Below are 15,031 nucleotides of genomic sequence, written 5' to 3' on the forward strand. Positions count from 1 at the left end.
GGGAGGCATAAGTTAGTGGGTCTGAAGCCATTTTCCATATTATTGGGGTGACTTGTAAGGGAATGGATTTGGGAACCATGGTTGTTACTAAAGGGGGGGGGGAATTAAAAGTGAGCAAGAAAGGCTAGTATGACTCCTGTAGTGCTGGATTAGAGCCCGGGATGCTGGTGTGGACTCATGATTAGTTCGTGCTTGAAGGGCAGGCAGCTAGGTGCAGAAGCAGCTAGCGGTCTGTGTGAGAATGGCCTCCGCCCGTATGCGGTGCCCGGCCCTGGGAGGGCTGCTGAGAAGAGCTCCTCTGGGCAGAGAGCACAGTTGACGCTCAGCATGTGCTTTCTAATGGGAGATCCCAGGTTGGGAGCCAGGTCACCTTGACGGAACTTGTTCTGCTAGGAAGGGCGCAGGAAATGTAGGTACCCAGAGCATCTTATAGCGCTGTAAAGAAAGGATCCATATGAAGCACACAGGGATAGGATCCATCCAAAGATACATAAGCCAGCTAGAGGGAAAGCTGCCAGCTGAAACAGTGTGGAGCAACAAAGTAAATACATTGGATTATAACCCAGAATATAAAATACCCGTGTGTCTAGATAGAGAAATAAATGATGGAATAACTCAGTGGGAGAAAACCAGTTAGCTCTTATAAAGCTCCTGGGAGTTCACGTGGGTCATGTGACCTCTGAGGACAAGTGAGACTTAATGAACCAGGAGTAGGAAGGAGGTATTTTACAACCAGGGAGCCCTGCAGGGCTGTCAGCCGAGCTGCTGTGGCCACGTTCCGTGGTGCAGGCAGACCTATGGAAGGTGAGGAGAAGACGGTGTCTCCCCTCTAGACAATGGCAACCTCAAATCAGGGAGCATGCTACAAAATTCCCAACCAGAACACCTCCAAATTGCTAACATCTTATAAAGCAAGAAAAGGCTGGGAAGCCATCCTATACCAGAGAAGACATGGTAAGTTCACTGTGGTTCCGGGCCGGGCCTGAGGAGAAATGGCATGCTAATAGAAAATTGGTCTAATCTAAACATCCAGAGTTGGTAACAGTGTTTCAGAGCTGTAACAAATGTAAGAGAAATTGGATACGGGCTTGTGGGACCTGCTCATTCTTCCATGTTATTTCTGTTTTACTAATTCTGTAAACTGCTGACTGATGCTAGTCACAGAACACAGCTTTGAATGCTGTGACCTATTTACTGTGGAAATAGCCACATAGTCTGTCACTGTTCCTTTACAGATTAATATTCTCAGGGCTGCTATCAACAAGCTAGTATGTGATGGGCCAAATGGATCCAAGTATCTTGGGCCTGAAAGAATTGCGCAATTACAGGAGAATGCACGTCAGAAACTTCTAGGGTAAGTTATATGGTAACATACTGTTAAGGTGTACTAGACAATATACAACGTGTGTGTTTGTGTGTGTGTGTGTGTGTGTGTGTGTGTGTGTGTGTGTGTGTGTGTGGTGGATGTTCTAAATCACTTAGATGTGACAGATAAGTTACGCAAGTGTAACATGAATCTTAAAAAGTCTTATTAATTGCCAGGCGGTGGTGGCCCACGCCTTTAATCCCAGCACTTGGGAGGCAGAGCCAGGTGGATCTCTGTGAGTTCGAGGCCAGCCTGGGCTACCAAGTGAGTTCCAGGAGAGGCGCAAAGCTACACAGAGAAACCCTGTCTCGAAAAACCAAAAAAAAAAAAAAAAAGTCTTATTAATAAAAAACAAAACAAAACCTGGAGCCAGTTATTGAGGTGAAGCTGGAAGATCAGAGAAACAGAACAGGCCACAGCCACCTCACCTCACCAATTCCTCAGCTGATCCTGTTTCCTCAGACTGGAAGCTTCTGAGTCCTCATCCAGAATGAATCTCAGTTGAACTGCTTCTCGAAAGCCTGAAGCTTAACCAGCCAGTTCCTGGTTTTCACACCTTATATACCTTTCTGCTTTCAGCCATCACTTTCTGGATTAAAGGCGTGAGTCACCATGCCTGGCTATTTCCAGTGTGGCTTTAAACTCACAGAGATCTGATGGATCTCTGCCTCTGGAATGCTAGGATTAAAGGCGTGTGTGCCACCATTTTCTGGCCTCTATATCTAGTGGCTGTCCTGTTCTCTGACCCCAGATAAGTTTATTAGGGTGCACGATATTTTGGGGAACACTATCACCACACTCAAGTTGGATTGCAGTGCTGAGGCACCCCTGCAGGGCAGGGCACATGGACTGCAGAGTAGTGCTGTATCCTATCACTAGTTACACGTGGGGCCCGGGGGGAGAGTGGAGTCTGTGCCTTGGAGACTGGGTGGTCCTTTGACCATCCTGCTCTTGCTCCTTTCATCTCTCACTGGCAGCTCCATTCCCAACCAGAGTTCAGAGGACAAAGGGTTCCATTGGTGTCCTCAGTGGGCTGCCTCTGCCTCCCAAGTGCTGGGATTACAGAAATGTGCCACCATAGCATCTAGTTTTCTTCCCCCCAAGCTTGAGTTGAGGTTTCATATATATAAATTGTATACATAAATTATATATATATATATGCCCGTGGGGGCAGCATCCCGGTCCTGAGCAATGGATATCAGTGATCTCCCTCGCCTCCTTATGGTACTGTCACCCCACCCCCAACATGCAGCCTCAGTCTCTGTGACTTCATCTGAGCATTGCTCGTGTTGATAGGTCTTTCTTAATGTCCTCCTTCTCCTCTGGCTCTTCCACTCTTTCCACCCCCTCTTCTGAGGGGTCCCTGAGCTCCGAGGGGAGGGACTTGATGGAGACATCCCATTTAGGGCTGAGTGTTCCCAGGTCTGTCACTCTCTGTGTAATGCCTGGCTGTGGGTCTCTGTATTTGTTCCCATCTGCTGCAGGAGGAAGCTGCTCTGATGATGGCAGAGCAAGGCACTGATCTATGAGTGTAGCAGAATGTCATTAGGAGTCACTTTATCACTTCATTTCCCCCCTTTTTGGGCCAATATGATTTGGTTTTCCCCTAGGTCCCTGGGTTATCTAGCCTTAAGTGTTTGGTCACCCAAGCAGTGTTTGGTATGGATTACATCTCATGGAGTGGGACTGAGTCAAATAAGTTGATTCTTCCCACAAGCTTTGTATCACCATTACCCTAGCATATCTTGCAGGCAGACATTGTAGATAAAGGATTTGTGACTGGCTTTGTGTTTGTTGCTCTTTTGATAGTGTGCAGAGTACCTTCCTGTACCAAAGATGCTGGGACACAGGGGGGAAGGTTCTCTGTAGGCACCAGCTTGGCTTCTCCATAGTCAGTATATGGGTTGTGTTCCGCAATGGGGACTTGTCAGTTTGTGGAGAGCAACCTATAGTTTTGGCAATAGCCTAGGTTGTTTGGAGATTCCCATGGGGCCCCTTTGGCCAACAACTCAATTCGATGTCACCCAGTCCTGGTCCTGGAAACTTCTTTGCATGAAAAAAGATGGCCAGTTGGGAATCTGTCTCCCCCATTATTGCCCCATTTATATTGCCTTCATATATGTGTCTATTTTAAGAGTTTCTACTATATAGGTTTCAATACTACTCCTCAAATGCCCCTTTTAGTTGTCTTAGTCTTTAGTTTTAGTTGTCTCTCTTCATATTCCCTCCCACAACCCTTCTCCCTTCCCCTCCCTGCTTGATCCTCCTATTCCATCTCCTTCTTCCATCCATATCTGTCAGATTGTATTTCCCTTTCTTAACAAGATGTATCTGTTCCCTCCAGTCTCTTATCTATACCTATCCTCTGTGGTTCTATGGATTATAGCTTGGTTATCATTGACTTAACAGCTAATATCCACATATAAACAACTACATACCATGCTTATCTTTCTTGGTCTGGGATACTTCACTCAGGGTGACTTTTTTTCTACTTCCATCCATTTGCCTATAAATTTCATGATGTCATTTTTTTTTCAATAACTGGGTAATGCTCCATTGTGTAAATGTACCACATTTTCTTTATACATTCTTCTGGCTGAGGGACATCTAGGCTGTTTCTAGTTTCTGGCTATTATGAATAGAGCAGCAATGAACATTGTTGAGCAAGTGTCTCTAGTACAATATAACATCCTATACTCAAGAGTGGTATAGCTGAATCTTGAGATAGATTGATTCTCATCTTCCTGAGGAACCACCACACTGATTCCCATAGTGGCTGTACAAGTTTGCACTCCCACCAACAATGGATGAGTGTTCCTTGCTGTGGGATGATCTGTATGTCAAATTACTCTGATTGGTCAATAAATAAAACACTGATTGGCCAATGGCTAGGCAGGAAGTATAGGCGGGACTAACAGAGAGGAGAAAAGAAAGAACAGGAAGGCGGAAGGAGTCACTGCCAGCTGCCGCCATGACAAGCACCATGTGAAGATGCCGGTAAGCCACAAGCCACATGGCAAGGTATAGATTTATAGAAATGGATTAATTTAAGTTATAGAAACAGTTAGCAAGAAGCCTGCCATGACCATACAGTTTGTAAGCAATATAAGTCTCTGTGTTTACTTGGTTGGGTCTGAGCGGCTGTGGGACTGGTGGGTAACAAAGATTTGTCCTGACTGTGGGCAAGGCAGGAAAACTCTAGTTACAGTTCCTCTTACTCCACATCCTTGCCAGCTCGAGCTGTCATTTCCTTTATTGATCTTGGCCATTCTGACAGGTGTAAAAAGGAATCTCAAAGTAGTTCTGATTTGCATTTCCCTAGTGACTGAGGATGTTGAACATTTCTTTTAGTGTTTCTCAGTCACTTGAGTTCCTTATATTGAGAATGCTCTGTCTAGATCTGTACCCCATTTTTAAAATGGGTTGTTGTCTTGTTATCTAGCTTCTTGAGCTCTTTATATATTTTGGATATCAGTCGTCTGTAGACTGTGTAATTGGTGAACATCTTCTCCCAATCTGTAGCCTTCTTCTTTGTCTGAATGATGGTGTTCTTTGCTGTGCGGCATCTCAGTTTCATAAGGTCCCATTTATTGATTGTGCTAATGGTGTTCTGTTCAGAAAGTTTTCCTATGTTAGTGAATTCAAGGCTATTGCCCACTTTCTTTTCTATCTACTTCAGCGTATCTGTCTGGTTTTTGTTGAGGTCTTGGATCCATTTGGGTTTTGTTCAGGGTGATAAGTATGGATTCATTTGGATTCTTCTACATGCAGCCATCCAGTTTGACCAGCACCATGTGTTAAAGATGATGTCTTTTTTCCAGTGTGTATTTCTGGCTTCTTATCAAAGGTCAGGTGTCCATAGGTATGTGGATATATATCTGGTTCTTCGATTTGATTCCTTTGATCAATTTGTCTGTTTTTATGCCAATACCATGCAGTTTTTATTATTGCAGTTTTGTAGCAAAATTTGAAATTAGGGATGGTGATATTTCCATCAGTTCTTTGTTATTCAGGATTGTTTTAGCTATCCTGGTATTTTTCTGTGTTTCCACATGAAGCTGAAAATTGTCCTTTCAAAACTCGTGAAGAATTATGTTGTTATTTTGATGGGGATTGCATTCAATCTGTAGATTACTTTTGGTAGGATGGCCATTTTTAGTTACTCCTACTGACCCACAAGCATGGGGACTCTTTCCATCTTCTGATATCTTCTTCAGTTTCTTTTGTCAGTGACTTGAAGTTCTTATCATACAGGTCTTTCACATGCTTGGTTAGAATTACCCAGACAGTTTATATTATTTGAGGCTATTGTGAAAGGTCTTGTTTCCCTGATCTCTTTCTCAGTCCATTTGTCATTTGTCTATAGGAAGGCTACTGATTTTTGTGAGTTTATTTTGTATACAGCTACTTTGCTGAAAGTGTTTATCAGCTATAGGAGTTTCCCAGTGGAATTTTTAGGGTTGCTTATGTATACTATTATATATCATCTGCAAATAATGAGACTTTGACTTCTTTCTTTCCAATTTGTATCCTTTTGAATCCTTCAGTGGTCTTATTGCTCTAGCTAGAATTTCAGTACTATAATGAATAGATATGGGGAGAGTGGACAGCTTTGTCTTGTTCCTGATTTTAGTGGAGTTGCTTTGAGTTTCTTCTCTCCATTTAATTTGATGTTGGCTGTTGGCTTGCTGTAAACTGCTTTTATTATGTTGAGATATGTCCCTTGTATCCCTGATCTCTCCAAGACTTTTATCATGAAGGGGTGTTGGATTTTGTCAAAGGCCTTTTCTGCATCTAATGAGATGATCATGTGGTTTTGCTTTCAGTTTTATATGGTAGATTACATTTATCGATATAACTATGTTGATCTATCCCTGCTTCTCTAGGATGACACTTAATCATGTTGAGTGATCTTTTTGATGTGTTCTTGGATTTGGTTTGCAAGTATTTTATTGAATATTTTTACATATATGTTCATAGGGAAATTTGGTCTGTAATTCCCTTTCTTTCTTGGGTCTTTAAGTGGTTAGGGTTCAGGGTAAGTGTGACCTATAAAATGAAATGGGCAGTGCCCCTTCTGCTTTTATTTTGTGAAATAATCTGAGGAGTATTGGCATTAACTCTTTGAGAGTCTGATCGAATTCTGCTCTAAAACCATATGGCTCTGGGCTTTTTTGGTTGGAGACTTTTAATGACTGCTTTTATCTCACTAGGGGTAAAATAGGTCTGCTTGTTTATCTGATCTTGATTTAACTTTGGTAAATGGTATGTGTCGGGAAAATTATCCATTTCTTTTAGATTTTCTAATTTGGTGGAGTACAGGTTTTTAAACTATGTCCTAATGCTTCTCTGAATTTTCTCAGTGTCTGTTGTTATGTCCATTTTAATTTGAATATTCTTTCTCTGACTTTTAGTTTGGATAAGGGTTTGTCAATCTTAATGACTTTTTCTGAGAACCTACTCTGTTTTATTGAATTTTTGTATTGTTTTTGTTGTTGTTTGTTTCTATTTTACTGACTTTAGTCCTGAGTTTGATCATTTCTTGCCATCTACTCCTTTTGGTTGTGATTTTTTTCTTTTTGTTCTAGAGCTTTCAGGTGTGCAGTTGAGTTGCTAGTGTGAAACCACTCTGGTTGTTTTATGTGGACACTTGGAGCTTGAACTCGTCTCTTAGCCTGTTTTCATTGTGTTCCACAAGTTCGAGTATGTTGTGCGTCCATTTTCATTCGATTCTAGAAAGTCTTATTTTCCTTAATTTCTGTCCTGACCCGGTGGTCACTCAGTAGAGAGTTGTTCCGTTTCCATGAGTGTGTAAGCTTTCTGTTGTTGATATCCAGTTTTTTTTTTTAAAGATTATTGAATGTCTCTGGCGTATTTTTTAAGTTTATTCTATTGTCTTCTACGTCACGTATCTCGATCCCATTCGTTTCCCCATCTCTTGCATCCGCCCTCCACCCCTGCATCTCTCCCCCAATAAAACAAAATTTAAGAGAAAAAAGGAAAAATTAAAAAAGGAAAAAAATAAAAAATCTCATCATGGAAGCTGCAATGTGACGCAGTGAGTCATGATGCACGTGAAGATATTTTAACCCATGGTGAATCAGATAGAATCTTGTATCTGTTGAGACTTGCTTTGTGTCTGAGTATGTGGTCAATTTTGGATAAGTTCCATGAGGTGCTGAGAAGAAGGTGTATTCTTTGGTGTTTGGTTGAACTTCTCTGTAGATATCTGTTCGGTCCTTTTGGTTTATAATTTCAATTAGCTCCAGTATTCTCTGTTTAGTTTTGTGTAGATGACCAGGCTGTTGGTGAGGGGGGTACTGAAGTCTCCCGTTCCCATTGTGTGAGGGTTGATATGTGATTGAAGCTGTTGGAGGTTTACAAACTTGGGTTCATGGCATAGATGTTAAGAACTGCAGTTTGCCTACTTGCTTCCCTGACTGGAGTGGCCTGTGTCTCAGGCTTCTTTCTTATTAAACACAAGACCAACGGCCCAGGGATGGCACCACCCACAGTGCCCCCCCCATCAATCACTAATTAAGAAAATGCCCTAAGCCAGATCTAATGGTGACATTTTCTGAATTGAGGCTCCCTCCTTTCAGAGAACTCGAGCTTGTGTCAAGTTGACATAAAACCACCCAGCACACACACACAAACCATCAGCACAGTCCCACAGTCCCACAGTCCAGGTCTGTTACTCCCCAGTGTCCGTTTTTTAACCTTCCTAGAGGAGCCAGTGCTGGCCACAGTCTTCTAGCCAACTTGCCTGTGCAAGAGTAGTATAGAGCCTTTCTGGCACACTCGTACACGGAAGAGCCCAGAACACTCACGGCCTAGGCTATGTGCCTGGACTGTACCTAGCAAACCCCAGACTTCAGGGAGCGTGGGTCCTTCCTGTGCCAGCTCTACAGGGGCTTATGCAGGCCCAGCTACATTAGCTGCTAGAGGACCCCTGGCCATGGGAGCCAACACCTGAAGCTGGTTTTTCCTCTTTCCATCGGTGTGAGGGAATCTTTGTTCCGGTCAATTCTTGTAGTTTCCTTAGTTACTCCAAGACACAGTGTATGGGACTGGGAGGGAGCTCAGACTCGGGCTCCCCAGGTTAGGCTGCAGATGTTGCTTAGGTAAGAAATACTTTATAGCTCCCTGGGTTGGTGTTTTCATGGTGTATCTTTCTATTCTACTTGTAACCTAATTGCTTTTTAAAACTTCAGTTTCTTGATTGACAGTTTCATACAAACGTAGAGTGTATTCTGTTACTCACACTGTTCCCTCTTCGGTACCACTACAGTCATCCCCACCCGCCCCTGCCCCTTTGCCCATGTTTATGCCTCTTTGTTTTGTGACCCAGTGGTTTTAACCGGGCCGTTTGTGTGACTGCACATTTGAAACTGTCCACTGGAGCCTGGTGGGCCGGCCACTGAGAACACAACTGAAGACAGCGGCTGCCCCAGAGAGGTAGGGCTGGGACCCTCCACGGCCTTGATTGGCTGTTGACAGGCACAGTCAGCTGCCACTGACAGCATTTCACAGCCCTCTCCCTGTCTCCCCGCTGACACATTCTTTCTCTTCCCTCTTCCAAAATGCTTTCTGAGCCCTAGAAGGTAGTGGTCTAGATGTCCTGTTTAGGGATGCGCCCTCAGGTCTACCCTGTTTCTGCTCATGAAGACATCACATTACACATCTGTTTTATAAACATGCATTGCACACAGTCTTTGAGCAGGGATCCATTCTTACAACTAATCACTTTTTTCAGACTTTTCCTCTCTGCCCTTCAATATCTTTTCAGACCATACTTGATCTTTTAAAAATAACATCTGGAGAATTTCCATTTCAATTACTTTACTTACTGCTTATAGGATTTCTAATTTTATATAGTTTTCCATTTTAAGGTGAATTAGTTTATGGTTTTTCTTCATATTCTAGTTTTCTGTTTATTGCCATCATATCTGAAGTCTCAGTGTAGTTGCTGTATGTAGCTCTGGGTGTGTAGCTGTCAGGGCTGCTCACTGGGCCTCTGTCCCTGCTCCTTTTTCCTGAATAGAGTCTCATGCTCTTGTCTCCTGATCGGCATGTCTTCTAATTCTTTTTGTTGAAAATTTGGAAACTTTAAGTAATAAATATAATAATCTCCTTAAAGTCTGTTGTGTCCTATTTCTTCACTTTTATTTTTATTTATTTATTTATTTATTTATTTATTTATTTATTTATTTATTTTGGTTTTTTGAGACAGGGTTTCTCTTGTGTAGCTTTGCGCCTTTCCTGGAACTCACTTGGTAGCCCAGGCTGGCCTCGAACTCACAGAGATCCGCCTGGCTCTGCCTCCCAAGTGCTGGGATTAAAGGCGTGCGCCACCACCGCCCGGCCTATTTCTTCACTTTTAAATGAACTATATATTAAAGTATTATCATAACTATATAAATTTTGACACTTGGAAAGCCTATTCTAATTCTGGGATATTTGTAGACTTTAAACACACATACATGATTTTAAAAAGATTACCCTGCTGTTTTGTAATGGCTAATGAATAGTTAAAATTATTTTCTGGATGTGGTGCGTGTCTCTAATCCCAGCCCAGGAGACTGAGTCAGGGGTCAAAAGTTGGAGACCAGCCTGGACTATGTAGTAAAGCTGAGACCAACCTCAGCTTCAAAGCAAAACCAGCCAATGGCAAAACCTTTGATTTTCTTTTTTAAAATTGTAGCTTGTTCTGTCGGTTGAAGCCTCGAGAGAAGATTATTCCTAAATGGCATGAAAAACCCTACGAGTGGAACCAGGTATGTGGAGTTGGATGCCTGGAGGAGCAGCAGCCTGCTGTTGGAGTACGGGAAAGATAACTGGGTGGGCATGGGCGCAGAGCAGGACAGCAGGAGTCTCCAGGCAGAGTAGACAGTTGCTGCTGAGTGCCCTCCTCTACGTAACCTTTGGAGAGGCCCAAGCTTGTCAAGCAGGGCCCATTAAGTTGGCACAGTAATGGGAAGCCATTGAAAGCAGAGTTGTATTTGAAAGTTCGTGTGCTTTAGAAAACGTTGTTTTAAATAAGTCACTGCTCCCGCATATACAGAGCGTGTGGGAGATTTCTCAGTGAAGGTTACCTATTACCCTATTATTAAACATCAGTTTAAAAATGTTTGATTAGGGCCAGCAAATGGTTTAGCTTGATGATCTTGGAACCATATGGTGGAAGGAGAGAACCAACTGTCTCAGGTCGTCCTCTGACCCCACCCATGTGCTGTGGCACATGCATGCATACCTGCACATTTGCATGCACATGTACACACAGGTAAATGAAATTGAAAACCCTCATGTTGCCTAAAATGGATGATCAGATATGTAGTGTGAATTATGAAAGTGGAAGAACATCTGCAAAAGGTTTTGTAAAGTGGAAAAAACACTTTTCTGTCTTCCATGTCCACATCTAGGTGTACATCATTTTATGAATTTGGTGTCTAGACAGGTCTCATCCGGAGTTTGACTTGGTCCTCTTCTCTGCCCACCCAGGTGGATCCAAAGCTGGTCATGGAGCAGACTGACCGGGAAGGCAGCCGTGGGAAGAACACTTTCCTGTACCAGCTTCACAGGCCTCTGGTGCTCAGCCCCTGACTAGCTGGTGCCCAGGCGCCCTGTGGGCAGTGGCAGAGGTCTGCTCGAGGCTCCCTGCACCTGTCTCCTGTTCCGGCCACACCCCAGGGGCGCTTCTCCATCTCACCTCCTTTGCTCAGAGTGGAGAGTGGTGTTTCTTTTTTGGTGGGAAAAATTGGAAAGTCTAGACTTTTCTAGAAATGGGGTCATGCTATGTTAAATACTTAAGAAAAAGTTCGGAAAGAAGATTTTGTTTTGGAAAAAGCTGTATTCTGCTTTAAATGTATGAGAGTAAATGTAAGTAGCTAGTCCCAGGAGACAAGGTTCTAGAATGTGCTTGTATGTCTGTCCTGTTACAGGCTTAGCCTGGGGTGCAAGAGAGAGCCAGACTGATGGCTTACCATGGGGCACACATGGACCCGCCCCCACCCCCAAATATGTGTCTGTGTTTGTGTTTAAAAACCATGTAGCATTTTCTGATTTTCTTTTCTCATGAAAAATATGTGGTTTTGGTATAACTTCAGTTTTGTATATTTAGGACTTGTAGTTAAGCCTCTTAGAGACGTGACCTGGCAGCTGGTATATCTGGTGAAACAATAAAGGCATTCGACACTCACTGTTTCTGTTTCTGATAGTGTTTGGTCAGAGGACAATGTTATTGTGTTAGTCAGTGTCCTGTTGCCGTGAAGAGACACCACGACCGTGGCAACTCTAATAAGAAAAAGCATTTAACTGGGGCTGGCTTACAGTCAGAGGCCGAGTCCCCTGTCATCACGGTGGGGACCATGGCACCAGGCACGGCAGGCATGGTGCTGGAGAAGGAGCTGAGAAAGAGCAGCATCCTGACCCACAGGCAGAGACAGAGACTGGGCCTAGGGTGGGCTTTTGAAACCCCAGAGCCCACCCCCAGTGATCTGTAGACAAATTTCTAAACAGTCTTACTAAATAAAAAAACATGGAGCCAAATATAGGGGTGAAAGCCTTAGAGATCAGGGAACTAAGAATAGCCTCCAGCTAACCTCACCTCTCCAGCTCTGCAGCTCCCAAAAGTGAGTTACTTCCTGTCTACCCATGCCTTTATTGACTTGCTATTCTGCCCTCTCATTGGCTCTTAGTCCAGCCACCTCACTTCCTTGTCACTGCCTGTCTGTACAGACCTCCAGGTCTCTATGGTTGGTACTGGGGTTAAAGGTGTGTGTCACCATGCTTGGCTCTGTTCCCTAGTGTGACCTACACACACAGAGACCCTTCCTGCCAAGTGATTGGATTAAGGGCGTGTGCTACCACTGCCTGACTTTTGTGTTAATGTCTTGCTATTTCCTCTGATCTCCAGGAAAACTTTATTTGTTAACATATAAATAAAATACCACCACATTTCAGCACAAATAAAATATAACCACATTTCCCCTTTTTTGTCTAATAAAAATAAAAATAATAAAAAATAACTAATATAAGAAAAACTATATACAATAAGTATAATAACTATATACAATATATACAAGCAATACATCAGCAGTGTCTAGTCCATTTGTATTTGACAAATTCAGAGAAAATATTCTATTATCTATTCTATTTTGATGAGTCCAAAATGTACCTAATTCACTTTTTTTTTTTTAAAGATTTATTCATTTATTATGTATACAGGGTTCTGCCTGCATGTGTGCCTGCAGGCCAGAAGAGGGCGCCAGATCTCATTACAGATGGTTGTGAGCCACCATGTGGGTGCTGGGAATTGAACTCAGGACCTCTGGAAGAGCAGCCACTGCTCTTAACCTCTGAGCCATCTCTCCAGCCCCCTAATTCACTTTCTATCCTAACTTGTATTACCAACAGAAAACAATCTTATTATGTCTTTCAAATTTATACACTTTACATTTCCTTAGTGAGTTTCTTTTCCGAAATTTCTTAACAAGGAAAACTGTAACTACAACTATCTAATCTTCAACTCCCTCAGAGACCCAAGAAGGAAATAATATTACCTAGTAAAACAAGAAGTGCAAACAAATGGCTTCCAAAAAAATGTGAGTTATGACAGAAACGGCCAGCTGCCTGGACAGTCATCCAAGGTTTCTCCACAACATTGGGGCATCATCTTCAGCCTATAGGCTTAGTGTATCTGACAGACTCATTTGTGAAGTAGGATGTACACAAGGCCCACAGCTCAACCTCACATTCGATTCGAGTATTCCATGTACCAGATAAACCTGAATTCCACCAGTGTACTGTCATAATTTAGGATTTTAAATTCTGGAAATTGCTGGTGTTTTTGGAATTCAGCTGCCTATTCTTCTCGGTTTGTGGATGGCTCCATCTCAGCATCCCATTCTTCTCCATATCCCATTCTTCTCGGCATGTGGGTTGCTTCATCTCCTTTATTAAGTCTACCATTGAGAGGTTAGACTTTGTCATCCTAGTTACTCTTTCAAGAATGACTGTTTCAGCTGCTGTCCACTGCACACCAGAAGCCATCAGTCCACTGTTCAGCTGCCTTCAAAGAAAGGGGCACTGTACCTTTTCCAGATTGCAAAGCCACTTCAGCGATGGTGCCATATTGCCCTGGCCTCAGAGGACACCTGTTGCCAAAGCCACAACCACACTTGTCTTGGCAAGGATCAGTAGTCCTTTGTTGTGTGTCCTGTTTGTCCATTTTGGATAGCCTCCTGTCAGCAGTCAATGAGAGGGCACTTTGTTGCCCAATGGCTAACTTTTGCCACAATGGAAGTTAATTCCATATGCAGTTTATTCAAATGCCCATATCTTCTCTGAAGTAGATTGGTGCTGCCAGGAGCCGACATGTCTCATAGTCATAAAAAAAAAAAAGGAAAGAAAAAAATTCTAAGTTATTAAAACATTTCTTTTTTTTTTCCCCAGAGCTAAGGACCGAACCCAGGGCCTTGTGCTTGCTAGGTAAACATTCTACCACTGAGCTAAATTCCCTAGCCCCTTAAAACATTTTAAATGCCATATTCTGTAGATCTCTGAAGGGTTTGAAGATGACCTTGTGGCTTCTCTTGCATGGTAAACAGTGCCGCTTAATAAATAACAATGTGTTGCTAGAGTTTTCCGCCTTGCCCACAGTCAGGACAAATCTTTGTCACCCGCCAGTCCCACAGCCGCTCAGACCCAACCAAGTAAACACAGAGACTTATATTGCTTACAAACTGTATGGCCGTGGCAGGCTTCTTGCTAACTGTTCTTATAGCTTAAATTAGTCCATTTCCATAAATCTATACCTTGCCACGTGGCTGGTGGCCTACCGGCATCTTCACATGCTGCTGGTCATGGCGGCGGCTGCAGCGTCTCTTGCCTTCCTGTTCTTTTATCTCTCCTCTCTGTTAGTCCCGCCTATCCTTCCTGCCTAGCCACAGCCGATCAGGTTTTATTTATTGATCAATCAGAACAACTTGACATACAGACCATCCCCCAGCACAGCCAAGTGCAGACCATCTCAGACACCTGCACTCAGGTCCATGGTCCTAATCATCCTCTATACGGACCTGCTGGGTAACGCCACAAAGAACCCAAGAAGGGCTCCCACAGGACATACAGAACATCCCACAGCAACAATGTGTACAAACTGATCCATGGACACTCCATGATGTGGTTAAGGGGAAGGTTTTTATTGTAGGTGTGAGGAAGAGAACAGCCAGAGGCATCTGGCAGAGTCCAGAGCAGAGAGAGAAGACAGTAGACTGAACATGGCCAGCAGACTGGACCTGGCCACGAGAGAAGCAGGAGAGATTTATAAAGGGAGACGAAGAAAGTGAGCATTGCCAAAATAGGGTTATTAGGAGAATGAATAGCTGGGAGGGGAGCAGGAAGCTCCTGAGCTAGAAAAGTTCAGGGTAGGAGAGGAGGTGAGAAGGGCTAGCAAGCTAACGTGAACTCAGAAACTCGTGGCGTCTGCTTGTGATACTGAGGGAGCCTGGAGGGCAGCATGCGCTCTGGTGTGCGAACAGAAACCACAGGTAGCCGTGTGTCCCTCTGCCAGTGAGAAGGGAAATGACTCCTTTTGGTGGAGAGGAAGTGGCCTCACAAGTTCCCAAGGCATGCTGGCTTTTGTCTAACCACCAGAATTCATGG

At 43.4% G+C, this 15,031-nt stretch overlaps 1 protein-coding gene across 2 annotated transcripts in view; it reads left to right on the forward strand.

Annotated features, from left to right (window-relative positions):
- Tdrd9 (tudor domain containing 9) overlaps window positions 1-11,565 on the forward strand; it is a 106,096-nt gene extending 94,531 nt beyond the window's left edge. For both annotated transcript variants that reach the window (XM_037210879.1, XM_028883716.2), the window contains exons 34-36: window positions 1,236-1,354; window positions 10,071-10,143; window positions 10,868-11,565. In XM_037210879.1, coding sequence (XP_037066774.1) covers window positions 1,236-1,354; window positions 10,071-10,143; window positions 10,868-10,969 — 294 coding nt within the window. In that variant the 3' untranslated portion in view covers window positions 10,970-11,565. The remainder of the gene's footprint in view (window positions 1-1,235; window positions 1,355-10,070; window positions 10,144-10,867) is intronic.
- Window positions 11,566-15,031: the final 3,466 nt, after the last annotated feature.

This window comes from Peromyscus leucopus, chromosome 14, assembly GCF_004664715.2.
Source record: "Peromyscus leucopus breed LL Stock chromosome 14, UCI_PerLeu_2.1, whole genome shotgun sequence".
Lineage (NCBI taxonomy): Eukaryota > Metazoa > Chordata > Mammalia > Rodentia > Cricetidae > Peromyscus > Peromyscus leucopus.